At 55.1% G+C, this 17,056-nt stretch overlaps 2 protein-coding genes across 4 annotated transcripts in view; both read right to left on the bottom strand.

The window, feature by feature from the left end:
* Nucleotides 1–934: 934 nt before the first annotated feature.
* Foxj1 (forkhead box J1) lies at nt 935–6,517 on the bottom strand. The gene is made up of 3 exons (XM_021662181.2): nt 5,512–6,517; nt 4,352–5,017; nt 935–2,746 (listed from the first exon to the last, which is right to left on the bottom strand). Exons 2-3 carry the CDS (start codon nt 4,847–4,849, stop codon nt 1,979–1,981), a joined length of 1,266 nt encoding a protein of 421 aa, XP_021517856.1. The 5' UTR covers nt 4,850–5,017; nt 5,512–6,517; the 3' UTR covers nt 935–1,978.
* A 135-nt stretch (nt 6,518–6,652) lies between these two features.
* Rnf157 (ring finger protein 157) overlaps nt 6,653–17,056 on the bottom strand; it is a 66,323-nt gene continuing 55,919 nt past the window's right edge. Inside the window, exons 17-20 of one of the 3 annotated variants that reach the window (XM_021662180.2) lie at nt 16,450–16,498; nt 14,757–14,867; nt 10,653–10,693; nt 8,957–9,094 (exon numbers count right to left, since the gene is read on the bottom strand). In XM_021662180.2, the coding sequence (XP_021517855.1) occupies nt 10,653–10,693; nt 14,757–14,867; nt 16,450–16,498 (201 nt within the window). In that variant the 3' untranslated portion in view covers nt 8,957–9,094. Of the gene's footprint in view, nt 9,095–10,652; nt 10,694–14,756; nt 14,868–16,449; nt 16,499–17,056 lie in introns of all 3 variants that reach the window. The other 2 variants (XM_021662179.2, XM_060386361.1) reach the window with 2 other exon arrangements.

Below are 17,056 nucleotides of genomic sequence, written 5' to 3'. Positions count from 1 at the left end.
CCTTCTGGAATATTTGGAATAATTAGCAAATGAAAGCAGCATGTTGGGCAGCGGAATGCCAGGCTGGCCTCAGGCCAGACTCAAGGACTGAGGAAGGAAGAAAGGGATGAAAGGAAGGAAGGAGGAGGGGTCTGTGGAGGCTGGGCAGGATTGCTCTGGAAGGTACTGGGCAATGCTGTTCTGTGTGTGCTGTATGCATGTGAGCCTCACAAGCTCCTCACAGGGAGGGGCTGGGCACAGGAGGCTGTGTAGGGTTGAATTGGCCGGTGGTTGTAGGGCAATCGGTCTCAAGCAAACAATCCTAAAAGGAGGGGGTTAAAAGGTATGGCCTCAGGGCCATCCATCCACCCACAGACAGACAGACAGACAGACACATATACATTTTACCGTCAGAACCCTGGCAGCCTGGACATTCCCAGCTGAGAGGGCAAGTCTCAGCACTGAGCCTTATTTTAAAGTGGCCTTCCTCCTCTCCAAGCCTGAACCAGGCTGGGCCTGGTAAACACAGTCAGAGCAGGATGTGGGGTGTGGGGCTCCTCTGACCTCACACCCTGCCCCTCCAGGAAAGGACTGAGGAGGGGAGTGCTGGAAGGAGTCCCGGGACTTGGACAGGCAAGCCTGGGCAGGTCCTCATGGCAGGGGATGGCCCGAGCCAGGGCACACGGGCTTTTTTTAGTCCTTGGTGTGAGTCCTCTGGGCCTGCAGGCCCAACTCTCCCATTGTGCAGAAGGAGGCACTGAAGTGTGGGATGCGGGCCCCTGAGAGAGCCATCCTTTGGCCCTTCCTTCCCTAGGGACCTTCTAGAAACCCTCTCTGTCCCATTTTCCTGGCCATTTCCCTCCTGACACTGAAGAGCAATGTATGGCCCTTTCCCCCCAAATCCACCACCCGTGGCTCTTGCCTTTCCCGAAGAAAGATGGAGAGATGACTGTGCTCAGACTTATTTTCATTTTATTTTGAAAAAAAAAATATTGTAAAGAACTTTACATGAAAAAGGTTAAATTGCCCCATGTGGAGGGTGGATAAGGGTCCCAGCCCCAGTGGTCAGGGTGCAGCAAGACCTGGTCCCCCCAGTGCAGACAGGGGCATGGTGCTCCCCCTTCCTGGTCTCAGTGTTTCCAGCAAGCTGGCCATCCCTCCCAGTTAAGTCTCAGCTCTAACTAAACTCCCTATATTAGTTCCTCCCTCCCTCTACCTAGCAGCTTGGCTGCCCCTGCCCCAAGCACCCCGAACCCCACCTGCCTGTTGCTCTCAGCCTCAAGTCAGCCTCCTTTCTGCAGGTGATAGGCCAGGAGAAGGTCCCAGAGGGCTCAGAGACCATCTTGCTCCACCTTGCTGCCCCCACCTTATTTCTGCCTCCTCTCTCTGTTTCCCCTTCTCACTCTCCTTTCCCCAGTCTCCTGCCACTACTCTCCCTAGCCAAGGCTGCCGGGAGGTGGTGGCGGGGGTCCCCCATGGGGGAGAGCTCTGCCGGGAGGGGCCTCTAGGGAGTGAAGTTGTTGCCATCTAATTAGCCCTTGTTGTACCTGGGAACTTTCTCTGGGTAGAGACCCGGGGAAGCAGCAGGAGTGGGTGAGGTGAAGAGCGTCCATGAGGGCCCTGTTCAGTTCCTCCCTGGCCTGGCAGGTCCCCTCCAGGCTTCAGCTCTCATAGTGCAGGGGGCAGGGAGCCAGGCAGGGGTGTGTGTGTGTGATTTTGACAATTCTTGGGCTTGGGGGAACATGGGCCGATGAAACACTGTGTGGGGGTTGCTGGTGAGGGGGAGGCAGCTGTTTGGATCCTGGGCCCTCAGTTCCCAGTCTTCTGGGCTTGGATATGAGGACATCCCCAGCTGGCAGCAGTGTGGCCTGATGGAGCCAGCCTTCAGAGACCTGGCCCAGTCCCTGCCAGGGTGCTGAGATGTCCGCTGGCCTGTCTTGGGAGGCAGTTCTGGGCCCTGACTTGGGCACTGTCCGGAGATGGGGTGGGGCCTGACCTTTTACAAGAAGGCACCCACACTGGCCCAGTCCTGCAGGTCAGCGGCCAGGGTGGCATCCCCTGCTTCAAAGAGGGGCTCTGGGGGCAGGCAGCCACTGCCACTCTCATCCCAGGGATGCTGGAGGAAGGATGTGGCCAGGAAGGTCTCGTCAAAGTCTAGGCTGTCGGCAGCCTGTTCCGCTGGAGGTCCCCAGGTAGCGGGGCAGTCGATGTGGCGGCCGTGGACGGTAAGATCCACATCTCCATGTGAGGCGGGGCTCAGCGGAGGGCTTAGCTCTAGGCCCTCCAGAGAGCTCAGCTCCTCACCCAGAGTGCCAGCCTCGAAGATGGCCTCCCAGTCGAAGTTGCCTTTGAGGGGTTCCAGCTCACCCTGCTCCTCCTGGGTCAGCAGCAGCGTGCTGGGCGGCCGCAGGACCTTGGCCACCCTCTTGGGCAGCGGCTGCTTCCGCTTATGCCCCAGCCTGCCCTCTCCTGTGCCCCAGCCCCCCTCCCCTGTGGCCTCCTCAAACTCCTGCAGCAGCTGCTGGGCCTCGGTGTTCACGGTCAGAGGCCCACCCCAGGAGGCAGCGCTGGGTTCCTGGGAGGCCTGCCGGGCAAAGGCAGGGTGGATGTGGACTGGGGGCAGCCTCCGCTTCTTGAAGGCCCCGCTGAGCAGGCGCTCCGCATACTGAGGGTCGATGCGCCAGAAGCCGCCCTTGCCAGGCTCGTCCTTCTCTCGAGGCACCTTGATGAAGCACTTGTTCAGGGACAGGTTGTGGCGAATGGAATTCTGCATACAGTGAGAGAACAAGGGAACAAAACACGGGGGGGGGGGAGGGGGCGTTCAGTGGAATGGCCGTGGAATGGCACCCGGTGCTCCTGCATGCTCCCTGTGTCTTTCCTCTGGCGGGGGAGGGGTGGATCAACCCGATGCCCTGACCAGGCAGCTGTAGCTCTGGGACTCTGGGACACCAGCCACAGGGCATGAGGAGCCTGGAGTGCATTGGGGGGTGGGGGTGGGGGCTTTTGTTCTCTGTTGCCGGGATATCTGCCTGCTCAGTCATCCGAGCTCTGAGCCACAGGGTGGCTCTCAGTGCCACCCTCTGTCATCCTCCCTCCCTCCCTCACCCTGCTGCTCGCAGGTCCTGGCCAAGGCCCACAGCTCCCCCACGGCCTGGACTGCCATCTCCCTCTGCCTGGCTGTTTCCCTCTGTTTGTGAAGTGGGTGGGTTAAGGGAGGGGGCTGGGTGACCAAGGATTGTGTGTGTGTGTGTGTGTGTGTGTGTGTGTGTCTGTGGTGGGAGATTTAGTGACTCCTTGTTTGTTGAGCCAGCTGCTAGCCTAGGCCTTCACCCCCCACAGCCTTCTCTTCTCACCCGAACTCAGTTGATTATTACCCAGCCAAGTGCAGAAGGCTCATTCCTGAGACCTGAGTTGAGTAGGGAGAGGATGGGGATCTTCTGACCCAGGGTTAGGGCCATTTGGAATGGCCCAGGACAGTGATCCCGTCCCCTGCCTTCTTGGGTGCCTCAGGGAAGGGTGGGCAACCTTAGGCCTCTGTCTCCACCACCTGGAGCCTGCCTGATATTGGAAGATGTTCAAAGCACTATCTTGCCTGGTCGACACTCGGCTGCTCACTTGATTCACACCGTACGGGTGTCGGGGCCCAGGCTAGGCTAGCAAGGCAGGTGGGTGGAGAGTGAGCAGCCTTTTGGCCAGCAGGGCTGAGATGTTTACAGGGCAGCCTGGGCCCACTGGCTGCCTGCGCCAGCCAGGTTCGGGAGGCTCAGAGTCCGGGGCCATTGCAGCAGTGCCCCTGTGGAAAGCACCTGGCTCAGGTAATTGCCCCCCTAGGGAGGCTGGCTTAGCAGCTTGGGGGCGGGGAGGACTGGGGAGGAGTTGAGGTAGGAGGCTGGGCCAGTGGCATTAGGATGACCTCCTGACCCCTCTACCTGGGCGACTGATCTCGGCACCCATAGGGCTCTTCTCTCTCCTACTCTTTGGACCAAACACAAAAGGCAAGGGGTAGAACCGGGCAGGGAGGCCACCTGGCTTCCATTTCAGAGTCCAGTTCTGACAAACTATCCTTGGGCAAAACATTGTCCAGGAATTCTGGGACACGGGACAAGACTATGCCTTAGTGTTAAATCCTCACAGGAGGCTACGCTGGGCCTGCAGGGTGACTGCCCTACTGCGCTCTTCTCCTAGAGCTTCAACACCTGTACCCACGAGGCCCCTTCTCCAAAAGGAGGGAGTGTTTCCAGAACTTGGTTGGGTCCCTCCCGTGAGAGGCCTGACCTCACAGCCAGGTGCCTCCTTGGCCTTTGCAGATCTGGTATGTGAGTCTGGCCAAGAGCCAGAAGGAGGGAGTGGCCGCCACCCTCTCCTCCCCTACCTGCCAGGTGGGATCCGCATGGCGGAAGTAGCAGAAGTTGTCCGTGATCCACTTGTAGATGGCCGACAGAGTGATCTTGGTGGCCTTGCTGGCCTGCATGGCCATGCAGATGAGGGTGGCGTACGAGTAGGGCGGCTTTACGTGTGGGTTGGTGGCATAGTCCACGTCGTCAGGGGGCGGGGCCTGCAGCCCCGGGGGCGCGCTTCGAGATGTGCAGGAGGAGGTGGGCTTGCCTGGTGTGTGAGGCTGCCCAAAGCAGGCAGGGTCTGCCGCCAGGGGTGACCCGGGCGCCACCGAGCCCGGCACTTGGTGGTAGCCGTGGGGGTCGGTGCCCCCCGGGGGCAGAGTGGGGGCCTTGGCATTGAGAATGGAGAATTCCTGCAGCCATTGCAGGCTGGTCAGGCTGTCATCCAGGGCGTCCGGCTCCTCCACGCTGCCCTCTGGCCCGGCCTCGTCCCCAGGCCCTGCTCCGCAGAGGCGCAGCCAGCTCTCCGCCATGTCTGCGGGGAACCTCCGATGGGGCGGTCAACATCCACAGGCTGAGCCGGGTGGCCAGCCGCGGTCTCCGGCCCGCTGTTACCTGAGGCTCCAGTTACACAGCCTCCAGAACCCTCACTTCCATTCCGCGACCCGCGGGGTCGCCTCCTCCGAACACGAATGTGGGGCCTGCGGGAACACCACGGAGCTGAGCACTCTTTCCCGAGGGGAAAGGGTGCGCCTTACGAGGGAACCCCTTACATTCATCCCCACAGCCTATGGCGAGGTCAGGAAAACACAGAACCCTGGTCTGACTCGGCGTCTCCACCTCTCTCCATCCGTCCTTCGAGGGTTCATTGGCCACAAAGAGGGAAGTGGGTAGGGAGGCCCGATCTAACTCTTTTCCCCAAAGAGTGGGAAACTAGGATCACACCCCAATAGTCCAGGAGGGCAGTGCGACACGGCTGGGGCAAAGGAGGTCATCTGACCCTTGGAAAGAGGTATTAGAAGGAAGAGTCCCGGGAAAGAAAGGTCGCAGGACCGAGTTATGGAGGGCAGGAAGCGAAACTCCTCAGATTTCACTCCCTGGCCCCACTACTCCTGTGGGCGACCGATGGAATGGTCAGCTGGCAGGTCCCGACGCCCTCCCAACCCCGTGGCCCACGGCCCTCCCAGGCCCTTACCTGGCTCAGAGCGCAGCCGCGCCTGAGGAAGGTTCTGGAAGAAGTTCCTCCCACCTCCCGCCGCTCTCCGTCCCCAGCTCGAGGGTTCTGCTGGCGCCCCTCGTCGCCCCCCCCTTCGCCCGACGGCGCTTCTGTGAGCGCCGACGGCCCGGGGACCGGCATTAAGTAGACGCTCGGAAGGCTTCTTCTGCTGCCATGGCGACGCTCCGCCCCCATAAACAGCTTCCGCTGCTTTCATTGGCCAGCACGTCTCCAAGGAGACCGCGGGCCCTTGCTGCTCCTCTGGCGGCAACTCTCTGGAACTCCCTCGTTCTGCCGCCCTCTCCCGCGCCACCCAGCCCCCTACCCGCCACCGAGATCCGGCTCTGTGCATTCCCGCCGAGGGCCCCGCGCTGCGTCGCGCGGCGGGCGCTCGCGGCCCCGGGAACCCCTCCCCCACGCGTCGGGTTTGACCGCTGCAGGGGACCCAGCCCCGGATTCTGCATGCCCTTGGAGTCTTTCCCCTCACTGGGCTGCCGGTGGCCTAAGTCTGGTTTCTGGGGGCCTTTCCCTGGTCCCTGAGTGTCTTCTCTGGTGCCCGCAGGCAAGTCTGACTCTCTGATGCCACCTGTCGCTTATATCCGCAGAAACGGCCACCCTGCTCGCAGACACTCCGAGGCGGGTAGGGTAAAGCAGCGGCTCCCGGTAAGCAGTTCCCCCACTCACCCTGCTCAAGTTCCTGGAAGCTGGCATTTCAGGGGCACCTGCAGAAGCGCTTCTCCTTCCAGACAGTCTAGGAGGCAGAGCCAGTGGGTGAAAACAAAGCCACGGGCCTGCCAGACCTTCTCATCTTCTCAGAGGTTATTCTGCTAATTTAGTCAGTTACCGGTTAAGTGACAAGAACTAATAAGTGCAGGGACTCTGCCCCCCGCCATCAGCCTTGGGGTTCTTTAATTATTGAGGAGCTGCAGGATTGGAAGTTCTCCGGTTTAAGGCAGCTGCAGAAGCAGGTAGGTAGGGCTCAGCTGGGCTTGGAGCTGGGGGAGAGGCCTTGTACCCAGACCTGTAGAAATTTCTGCCTCACCCACTCCTCCACACCTAGATCCTCGGGTGAAAACCCTAACGAAGCCACTCTGACCGAAACGTTCACAAATGAATCCACTTTGTAGTTGACGGATCCCCTGCCCCTGTAAACAGTTTTATTCACTTTTAAGAATCATGCAGCAATCAATCCATAAATATTGCATCTTTATGTTCCCACTGTAGTGTGCCCACAAGTGTCCTCCAGGGAGTGTGGAGGGTACACAGACGGCACGAACAGCACACACACGCACACTTGCACACACCAGGTGTGCAGTCCCTAAAACAGTGAGCAACCAGCATGCCAACACCAGGTGGACAGAACTAGCTCTCCAGGGAGATGGCTTAGTGTCTGGGTCTGTGGCCAGGAGATGCCACAGGGGGTAGCAACTCTGGTGGGGTGAGATCGGGTGAAGCAAAAAGGCTCTTTGAGGAAACCAAGATGCAGATGTAGCGTGGTGAGGAGCCAAAGGCAGCAGGAGAAGGTGCCCCGCCCTACTCTCGATAAATCCTGACTAAGGGACTGTTTCCAAATGACGGGGCTGGGTTGAAGGGGCAACTTAGGGAGTTTAGCCCTGCGAATGGGCTGTTTAGCCTGCCAAGAACAAGAGGGACAGAGTGAGGGGGTAGAGCTGAGCGAGGCAGAGCAAACAGTGCTCTAACCGAGGCTGCTCTAACCTAGGCGTCTGGATGTGGGGCTTAGGCTGAGCGCTTGCTGTGAGGAAGAGGGAAGGGCTGATTATAATGGCTTTTCTCGAGGGCTTCTGGCCACTGTGGCTACTGTTTACCTGAATCTCCTTCATCTCTGCTACTTCCCCCCTCCTCCCAGCTCACACCACTCTGTGAATGCTCTTACCTACTGCCTGCCAGGAGAGGAGGCGGGGCTGTGTGCCCTCGGTCCAGGCTAAGGGAACTACCCTGTGGCTTCTGCTTCATTCTTTGAGGAAGCGCGGTTATTGCCCAGCTTATACTGCAGGAAGGAAAGGGCCTCAAGTAGGGCTTGAAATGGCAGAGTCCACAGATGTTCAAAAAGGGTGCATATGGGATCTCGAACCCAGCCTACCACACCTCAGGCTGCAACTACACAAAAGGTGCCAAGGAGAGCTACACAGTGGTGCAAGCCTGTAATCCTAATGCCTGGGCAGTACAGGCAGGAAAATCACAAGTTTAAGGTCATCCCCAGCTACAAAGCAAGTTGGAGGCCAGACTCTCAATCTTCCAAACTCCCTTCCCAAGGATCCTGGGCACCGGTGTTTTTGGAACGCTTTTCTGGGACCACACTTGGAAGTTTAAAGCTCTTCACATCTCATCATAAATGACTTTCTGATCTTGATCCCAAACCATCTCACATTCCACTAAACAACTACCTTTTCCAAAACAGGCATCTACTTAAGAGCCATGTGAAATCTGCTGCGCTGGAAAAGGTGTGACACCCAACAATTTCCTGTCAGCCTGCTGCCATAGCTTTGTCTGAGTGCTGACTGAACGGCACCTCCAAGCACTGGTGGCCCGTGGACACACCTCTCATCATCAGATCGGAAAGGCAGGGGAGGAGTACACTCGGGCAGGGAGGTCTTCCAATGCTCTGGTCCCCAGGTGACTGCAGCTGGCCCCAGAGCCTTGGATCTGAGAACCACTGGTCCACAGCTCCTAGCCTGGTTCTTCAGTTGTTAGAAAGGGGGAAGAGAAAGGGTAGTGGGTTTGACACTCCCCCTCAATGGCTGTAATAGATTAGATATGGTGAGAGTCAGCCTTAGCACTGCAGGATGGCCCAGCAGGCCTTCCTGACTGCACCTGAGGAGAACAGGCCTTGCAACAGTGATCATCCTAATGGGACACAGGAGGTGCAGGAGACTGGCTGTTAGCAGACCTGGCTTCCAACCAACCCTTTGGCTGCCACTGTCTCCCTTAGGCTTGAGTAAGGAACTCCTGGTGTTCTCAGAGGCCAGAGTGAAGGTGGCCTCCCTCAGGGAGCCCATTCCTGACCACCTCATTAGGTTTCTAATTGCTTATGAGGTGACAGAGACCAAAATATGTCCATGGGTGTCTGTAACAAAGCTGCCAAATTCTTCAGTCTTCTTGGTCTCCCCTCAGAGGAGAAAAGGCTACAGAAACAGCCAGCCCTGACCCTCAGCCCAATCAGCCCACTGGGTTTGGCTGGCAGGCTGCAGTTCACTGAGCAGCGTCAGCCCACAGGGAGGGACGGCTTCAGGTTCTTCTGAGAGGGTAAGAATCATGGTTACAGGAGATGAGGTTGGCGGAGGGCTGCACACCATCCTCCCTAGTGTGAGCATGGAGTTCACGTGTTTTGTTGAAGATGCCCAGAAGGCCTGTGGTCCAGCAAGGACAGATGGAATGCAAGGATAGGAGGGGAACGCAGGTACAGGTGCAGGATCCCCTCAGACAGCCAGGGGATCCCATACACAAGGCCTGTCCTCCTCAGGGTCCTCCAGGCTGCTAGATGATAAACGCCGGCACTGGGGACTGCGACAGCTGACGATGTTGTCATCATGCTGCCAGGAGCCTGGGGAAGAAAAAAAAATGAAGGTTATGGGAGCCATACCTTAGGCCAAGTAGATATGGTGTCTCCAGCAGGGCTGCTCAGCAGTCAACACAGAATCTAGCAGGATGTGTGTGACCGGAAACTGATGAGAGGAAGAGTGGGGAGAAGCAGGGGCTGACAAGACCACGGCTGCTCCTCCCTAACTAGGTAGTCCTTGCCTGTGGCCAGGGCAGACAGGGACACTGCAGATGCTCTTTGGTCATGAACTTACCTAGCATCCACTCTGCATGTTAAGTACTTGGTTCTGGACTTTGGGTGTGTTAGAAGGCAGAGCTGAGCAAAGAGCACACTTCTGACCTACAGCCTCTGTGTTTGCTGTGGGAGCCAGAGGGTGGGAAGGGGCTGGCAGCAGAGCAGGGGCCAGGGGAGGGAGATGCTCTGAGCCCTTCCCCTGTATCTCGACTTCTCATCTCTTCCTCACCTCACCACCCTGTGACTCCAGACTCTGTTTAGCACACTTACCTCTGTCCTAGCCCCTGGCTGCCTCTGTGCCCAGAGTGGAGAATCATCCCCAACACCTCTCTGCTTCATGCTCTGATGCAACCTACCAAACCCTCATGTTGCCATCCACATATGCATGGCACCTGCCTAGGCTTCATCCCTAATTGATAGGTACCAGTGGTCTGACCTTTGGGCAGGTCACCTTACTTAGTGCTTTGGCTTTCTCACATGTCCAATGAGGTGAGTGTGGCACTCACAGACTTGCTATGAGTCCTGCATCATGCCACATGTACGTGTGCCCAGCAGCACACCTGATCAGAATGTGTTCTGTGACCAGTGCCATGCCAGCTTGGCTTGGGGGGACCATTGTATTCCCTGTGACCCTTTGGCTGTCCTCTAGCTGGCAAGTCAGCTCTCTGTTTCATTCTTTCCAGGAGAGCTAGTGTGTTTTATGCAATGACAGGCAGGGTCTTACTACTCCTTCCAAGGCTTGGGATGTTTAGGGAAGGTACTTCATCCTGTTGACTCTGCTAGGCAAGCTACTGCAGGAACCACAGTTGTATACACCTCTGCACCCTGGCACTCAGAAAGATGTGTGGCCTGAGGAGTGGGGTGGGGGTGGGCTGTTCTAGAAGCTGAGGCCAGCTAACTATAGTGTGGTCCTGAGACCAACCTACAAGTGGCCAAAGTCAGCCTGGGATCCACTGAGCCACAACATGAACACCGCCCTCGGTGGCATATGTGTGAGGGTGCAGCAGGTAGCGCCCTTGGTGGCATACGCGCGAGGGTGCAGCAGGGATCGTTTGCTTATATCCTATAGCAGTCTGGTTAGGAATCTATCCCGAGGCTGTGGCAGGTTAACAGGACGTGGTGGAGCCTGGGAAAGGAAGGGAGCAGGGTCTTTCACACCTCAGCTGCCCAGGGACTCCATGCCTCAGAGCAGGAGGCAAAGGTCCTGCTTCCCTCTGCAGGTGGCGCTCTGAGCGGTGGGAAGAGTTGCAGACAAAAGGATGTTCAGTTAGGAACCCCAGATAACGTGAGTGGTTTGTTCAGTTATATAATTTGGTAGATGTCATACCTATTCCTCAATGTCTATAGGGCAGGACTCCGGAGCTGCAGCTGTTCGGTAGGAGAGACCAAAAGCAGATGGTAAACAGGAGAGAAGACACACACACACACACACGTAAAACAGCAGCAGCCACATCACTACCCCATGGTCACTGGTGCCAGTACCCACGACGCTGGGCCTGAGGCTGCCTTGGCCAAGTTCACACAAGTCCTTATGCAGTATCTGCCACCCCAGGAGCCCCGGTCAGGGCTGCAGATCATTCCGTGGAGAACAGTCTAGGGTGCGGATGGCCCATGCATGGTGAAGGGACATGGTGTGAGAAGGAGGCACCCTTTGTCCTGGAGGGTCCCACAGGGTTCACGGCAGCCCTGATGTGGCTTGCCTCTCTGCGGTCTACTCAGAAGGCCTGATTCAAGGAAAGGTCCCTAGTGAGCGTGCCATCCAGTTGGCTGAACCCAGGCCTTCTGGCAAGAACATGGAGCTTGTAGACTTGAACTCCCTCCAGGGGGAGGACAATGGTGCCCTTTGGGGTATCAGAAATAAAAGGAGGAAGAGATCTCCAGAGGCTGATTTAGGGACACTTGGTATATCTCTCTGCTGTTTTTACTAATGTATTGATTAAATTTAAGGACTGTAATAGTTAAAACATTCATATCCTGTAATTTGGATTTCTTCCCCAGAGCCTGCCACTGCAGACATCACAAAGCATTTTTTTTTTTTTTAAAGGATCTCACTTTGTAGCCCCACTGGCCTGGAACTTGATATGTAGACCAGGCTGGCCTCAAACTTATAGAAAATTTGCCTGGCTCTGCCTCCTGAGTGCTGGGGCCAAAGGTGTGCTCAACCATATCTTAACCTTACATGAGGCTTGAAGAGAGGAGTAGATTGCACTTCAGGTCTGTGTGGTAAATATATATATAAGATTGTATTGAGCAGGTCTACTCCTGTGTTACTCAGTTATGTAAACATTGTTTATATTTCCAGGAAAAGCCTGTCATCTTTTCCTTTCTCCATCATATACATCACCAGTGCCTTCTGAGAATGCTCACTGCCCCATCACTCTCCCACCGGCCATGCAAAATTCCTGGAAGCTACACTGACCTCACATAGCTGTGTGGTTCTAGGTCTTATCCCCTCCTGTCAAGTTAGGTTAACCCTGTGGGCAACCATCTCTAACATACGGAACCAGAACTCTGCCCTGTCTTAGGCCTTGGAGCTCTGGAAGCTTCTGAAAGGCTTTTTATTTCATTTCATTTTATTTTTTTCGAGACAAGGTTTCTGTGTGTAATAGTCCTTGCTGTCCTGGACTAGCTTTGTAGACCAGGCTGACCTTGAACTCACAAAGGTCCACCTGCCTCTGCCTCCGGCGTGCTGGGGTTAAAGGCATGGGCCACCACACCCACCTCTGCTCTGGAAGCTTCTTAGAGAGGAGTTATTCATGCACAGGCCCTCTAGGGCCCTCACATGTGTGATGGTGGTAAAATGGATTTTTTGGCAGAGTATGGCACACATGATCCAGGGAAGCACCCTATGGCCTTCTTGGCCTTCCCCTGACTGTGCTCTCCAGGTATCCTCCACGAAGGGGGTGGCAGCTATTTGAAGAGGCAAACAGACTGAAGAAGGGGCAGGATCTGTGGTGAGCATTATGGGAAAGAAGAACATTTGAGAACAGTGAGGCACAAGCCCGCCTGTGGCTTGCAGGGTGGGGTAGAGTGAGTGCACTGTTGAGTGTAAAGTGGGCACAGAGGCCTGCACGCTGACGGGTGCCTCAGAGCACCCGGCCTCTTTGCCACCAGTGTGATTCTAACAGATGCAGTGGGGGTGACACCTCTGCTCTGCAGAGCCCTTGGACTTTTGCTCCAGATACACTTAGGAATCTGTATACTTAAGTGCTATTTATACGGAGTCTCCCTCCTGACACTGCCACAGGTGACTGATTCCATGTTTGGCCAAACTGGGAAGCCCATTTACTCTCAAAAGTGCTGGCTCTAGATTGCTATAAGGCGGCCATGACTACCTGTCCCCTTTTCGACTCTGCTGGCCCCTCCTCAGAAGGGAAGATGTGTCGACAAGCAGGTTGTTGGGAGCGAGGCTTGGAGAGGAAGAAGCAGAAAGAACAAGCTTGGTCTCCATGGCACCGTGGGCTCCAACAGTGGCAGCAACTCCCTCTGCCAAAAAGCAGGGCTTGGCCTAGAAGCCCTTGAGGAGAGGATGGCCGGCAAACACAGGCAGATGGAGGCACGGGCACCATCCTCACCCTATGAGAAACCCAAAATGCCTATCCCATAGTCCTTGCCAAAGAAGCATGCCAGGTTCTGTTGAATAGAGATGCATATATTCCCACAGAACTTTTTCCTTTGAAACTTGGTGTATTAACATAGGCCCTTGCCAATCAGGAACTGGAAGCTTGTCTAGCGCCCTAAGCGAGAGCCTTCAAGTGCACACACCATAGCCTGGTGTCAGGCTGAGCAGAGGCAGGACAGAGCTGGCACAGAGTGAACATGAACTTTCACACAAGTCAGAGAACATAAATAAGTTTAAAAAAATGAGCAAACCAGACAGACTTACACTTGGCATAAAGACATGGAACATAAATGGACAGATGGAAGCAAGGCCAGGAAGGGGAAGGCAGGGTGAGCGTGCCTGGTCTCCAGCAGCTCCCGTCCAGGCTTAGCTGGGCAGGAGGTGGCCTTACAGATCAACGCCCTCCACCATGCTTGGGTGGGAAGGGAGTGTGCCTGCGGCCTACGTGGGAGAAATGAGTGATCTGACGCTGTCTCTCAGTTCGTGCTGAAGGCTGGGGCCTGGGCAGTATCTCCAGGACAGACTACACGGAGAATGAATGAAGCGCCCTTGGAAAGACTGGAGAAACTTTCTCCTGAGCAACTGGCTTCCCTTGCCACAGGCTTGCATGGGGCCAGGGCCTGCTGGGACCATGTCTGGCACAGGCTGAAGGACAGTGGCAAGCACAGAAGGTCCTGTTGCTTAACACCTTCAGCTACTTCGCTGAGCGAGTAAAGCACTGGACCCAGGAGTGGCTGCTCTGAAGCTGAAGCAGGTCTTCTTGGGGAGCACCAGGGGAATTACAAAGGGCAGAGTGAAGGGAATCTGTGCTGGGGCCAGGAGGGAACATCTGGCCCAGGCAAGGCTCTTAGGAAGTAGTTCTTGATGCTGCTGAAGGGGCACTCTGAGGCCAGTGCTCAATTGTGACTTCTTTATTTTTTTGGGTTTTCAAGACAGTTTCTCTGTGTAGCCCTGGCTGTCATGGAACTCTGGAGATTAGGATGGCATCAAACTCAGAGATCTGCCTGCCTCTGCCTCAGGGTGCTGGGATTAAAGGTGTGTGCCACCACTCCCAGCTTTTATCATTTTGGGGTGGGGACTAGGTCTTGCTATGTAGCTCCTGGCTAACAGCTTACAGTGATCCAGGTGCCTCTGTTTCACAAGTGTGAGACCATAGGCATGTGCTAGCGTGCCTGGACTTGAATGTATAATTAACATGGCTGCTTTGCAGATTCAGTTTGAAGTCATGAAAAGCAACTGGGACAGGATTAGAAGTTGGGGCCTTAGAGAATCAAGTCATCCCTGCCTTCTGGCTTCTCCTTTGGGACCCAAGTCTTGCATGTGTGATCACTGGTGACCTAAAGCTCATTGGATTAGAAAGCCATTCATTGGCTTAAAGATGCTTTTAGATTTTTTGCGATCCTCAAACATATGTCCCTTGAAGAGCTACGATTCCAGTTCTAAAAGCTCAAGCTTCATTGCCAAGGCCTCCATGGGAGGTGTCGACTGCTCACACTCCTGAGGATGACCACAGGACAGTCCACCTGACATGGTGCTGTAAACTGTATTGGAAGTGTCTGACCAGATAGCAAGGCTGGGGTTGGGGGGTAGAGATGTTGCCTTTTTTCCTGTGGGATACTGTCAGAGCAGGAGCTGCTCTTTGGGTAAAGCCCAAGGCTTCCTAGGGCCTCTTGGCTTCCTCTCAGCAGCTAAGCATACCCTGGCCTTCCTAGCCAGAAATGCAGCACAGGAGGTAGGTATACCACGGGGAGCAGGGGAGGAGCGGAGGGATGCCTCCCATCAGTTCATGTTCAGCAGACTGCCACTCACCGGGTAAGCAGACCTCAGAGCACAGCTTATTGTCCAGTGCTTTCACGCTTGCGATGTCAAAGTCATTGTTATTGTCACACTCCATGCCTAGAAATGCGCATGTCCTCTGGCCTGTAACGGAGTTAATGCAGTTAGACAGGGGCTGGCTATGTTTTCTCTACTTTGCTGTACTCAAAACAAAAGTCTTAAGGATGGAGACAAAAAGCAAAAAATCAAATCATGTGTCCAAAAAAAAAAGACGATAAATAAGTGAGTAAAGTAAAGAAAGAATGGACAAAAGAACCGAGTTGTGTGGGCATGTCCGGGTTCTCGCATTTTGCTGGTGTTTCCTTAGCTGGCCCCTTTCTAGCTGTTTCCTAATGAGTCTGATCCCTGCGGAGGGCTGCCAGATGACGGTCAGACTAACCGCGATGGAAGGCAGCTGCAACCAGGCCAGCCGGAGAACACGGGGGCTGGCCGAAGCTGGAGAAAGCCGAGACACAGTGCCCTGTTCGGGCCTGCGACTCTCAGGCATGAGTGCGGTGTGCTCATGACTACAGTCCTACAGTCACACGCACAGACGACTCACGGCCTCGGGGTCCATAATTTTGTACACTGCATCAGAATAACTGTTCACAAAATTATGTTTCCTCTCTCAGGAGACTGAAGTTGTTACTTTGAGTATGTTTCAGTAACTGTCCAGAAAACTGTAGACATGTGAGAGGGCAAGGGAAAGCTGCCGAAGTGATTGTCTTTTAAAGCTCCCCTTTCTTTCTCAGTGAAAGGAGAGGAGGAAACCCTCCGTACAGAGGAAGAGCTGAGAGCCAACAGCCTGGCCACCATGTGCATCTTAGAAGAAAATGTTCTTTAAGGAAGCCACTCAGCTGCAGGGCTTTGGGCTCTGAAATGTTTTCAGAGCAGGGAAGCTTCAAGCCCTGGGCAGAGGTACAGCAGTGGGAGAGGCCAGCCTTGAGGCTCTTATCTTTGAGCCTCTTGCCAGTGGGAGCTGCCAAGTCTCCGTGCACCCCTGACACCCCCGAAGCAATGGCCAGCGCTAAAGCAGGAGCAATTAGGATGACATCTGCTGGAGCAAACTGCATCCAGGCCATGACACACATATCATATGCCCAGGAGAAGAGAGGGAAGGGAGCCTGGCTTCTGGGATAGGCGAGGCAACTTCCCTAACGACCCCTCCTCCTCCATGAGGGCATGCTTGCTCTTCCAGCCTCACTGGAAACAACCTCTTGACTGAAGACTAAGCCACAGCCTACAGTGCTGCCTAGGCAAGGCCTGCAGGGTGCCGTGCTTCCTCAGCCACACCCTCAACACGTAAGCTGCTTGCATCCTCTTAAATGTTCTCCATTAAAGCAACCCAGACAAGCGACCAGAGTCCTGCCTCTCATGGGGAAGAAACTGCTGCCGCTCTGCTTAGGGGTGCCGGGCAGCCCAAGAGCTCTGCCACAGGAGGCAGGTGTGGGTACAAGAAGAGACATAGTCTCTTTTGCAGCATCCTCCCCTCTGATCCTGGGGATTCCGAGTCTCGGGAGTTGAAAATGTTACTAAGGTCACTGACATCAGGTTTGCCTGGCATGCTGTCAAGATAACCATCCCCCACAGCCACACAGCTGAGCACTGCCACTATGTCACAGTAGTCCCCCTTTCTTTACAAATACCCAAGAAAGCAACAAGAGAGAGCAAGGACCAGGTCTTTTACCATCTTCTTGCACAGGCGATCTATCCTCTTCCTCTATGATATCATTTCCCTAGGACAGAAGAAAAGCCCCATGAAGTCAGAGGACCCAAGCAAAGACAGGACAAATCATGCTTGTAGTAGTTATTCCCATGGTCTACACCCACAGCACATACTTCCCACTATGGCCAGGGTTGCTTGATCAACTGCTTAGGATGGGCTGTCAGGAGCACCCTTATAGCTTAGCGGACACTACAGTAAAACCAAGAGATAAATAAACAGCAAATAAAAGCCAGCTGTGGGCACATGCCTGTAATCCCAGAATTTAGGATACAGAGGTAGGAAGGTCACTGGTAAGTAAAATGGCCAGCTTGGTCTACTACAGCAACTCTACGCCTGCCTAGAATATGGAGGTAAACCCTGTCTCAAACCAGCACATGAGACACAATGTAGAAGAAAGTCATGAGGTCATAAAGCTTTCTGAAACCCTTTAGGGCCAGTTAGTACCCAAACATCCTGAAAGGACCCATCAACAAAAACAAGGCCTGGACTGCATAGCATTGGGAACACAGCACACTTGGCATCTTCACCCACAGCCCCAACTCTGTCTGCCTCCCTATAGGGCTCCTGG

This window comes from Meriones unguiculatus, chromosome 7, assembly GCF_030254825.1.
Source record: "Meriones unguiculatus strain TT.TT164.6M chromosome 7, Bangor_MerUng_6.1, whole genome shotgun sequence".
Classification (NCBI taxonomy): domain Eukaryota; kingdom Metazoa; phylum Chordata; class Mammalia; order Rodentia; family Muridae; genus Meriones; species Meriones unguiculatus.
The sequence above is the reverse complement of the archived record's forward strand: the minus strand, read 5'-3'. Positions and strand labels throughout refer to the sequence as shown.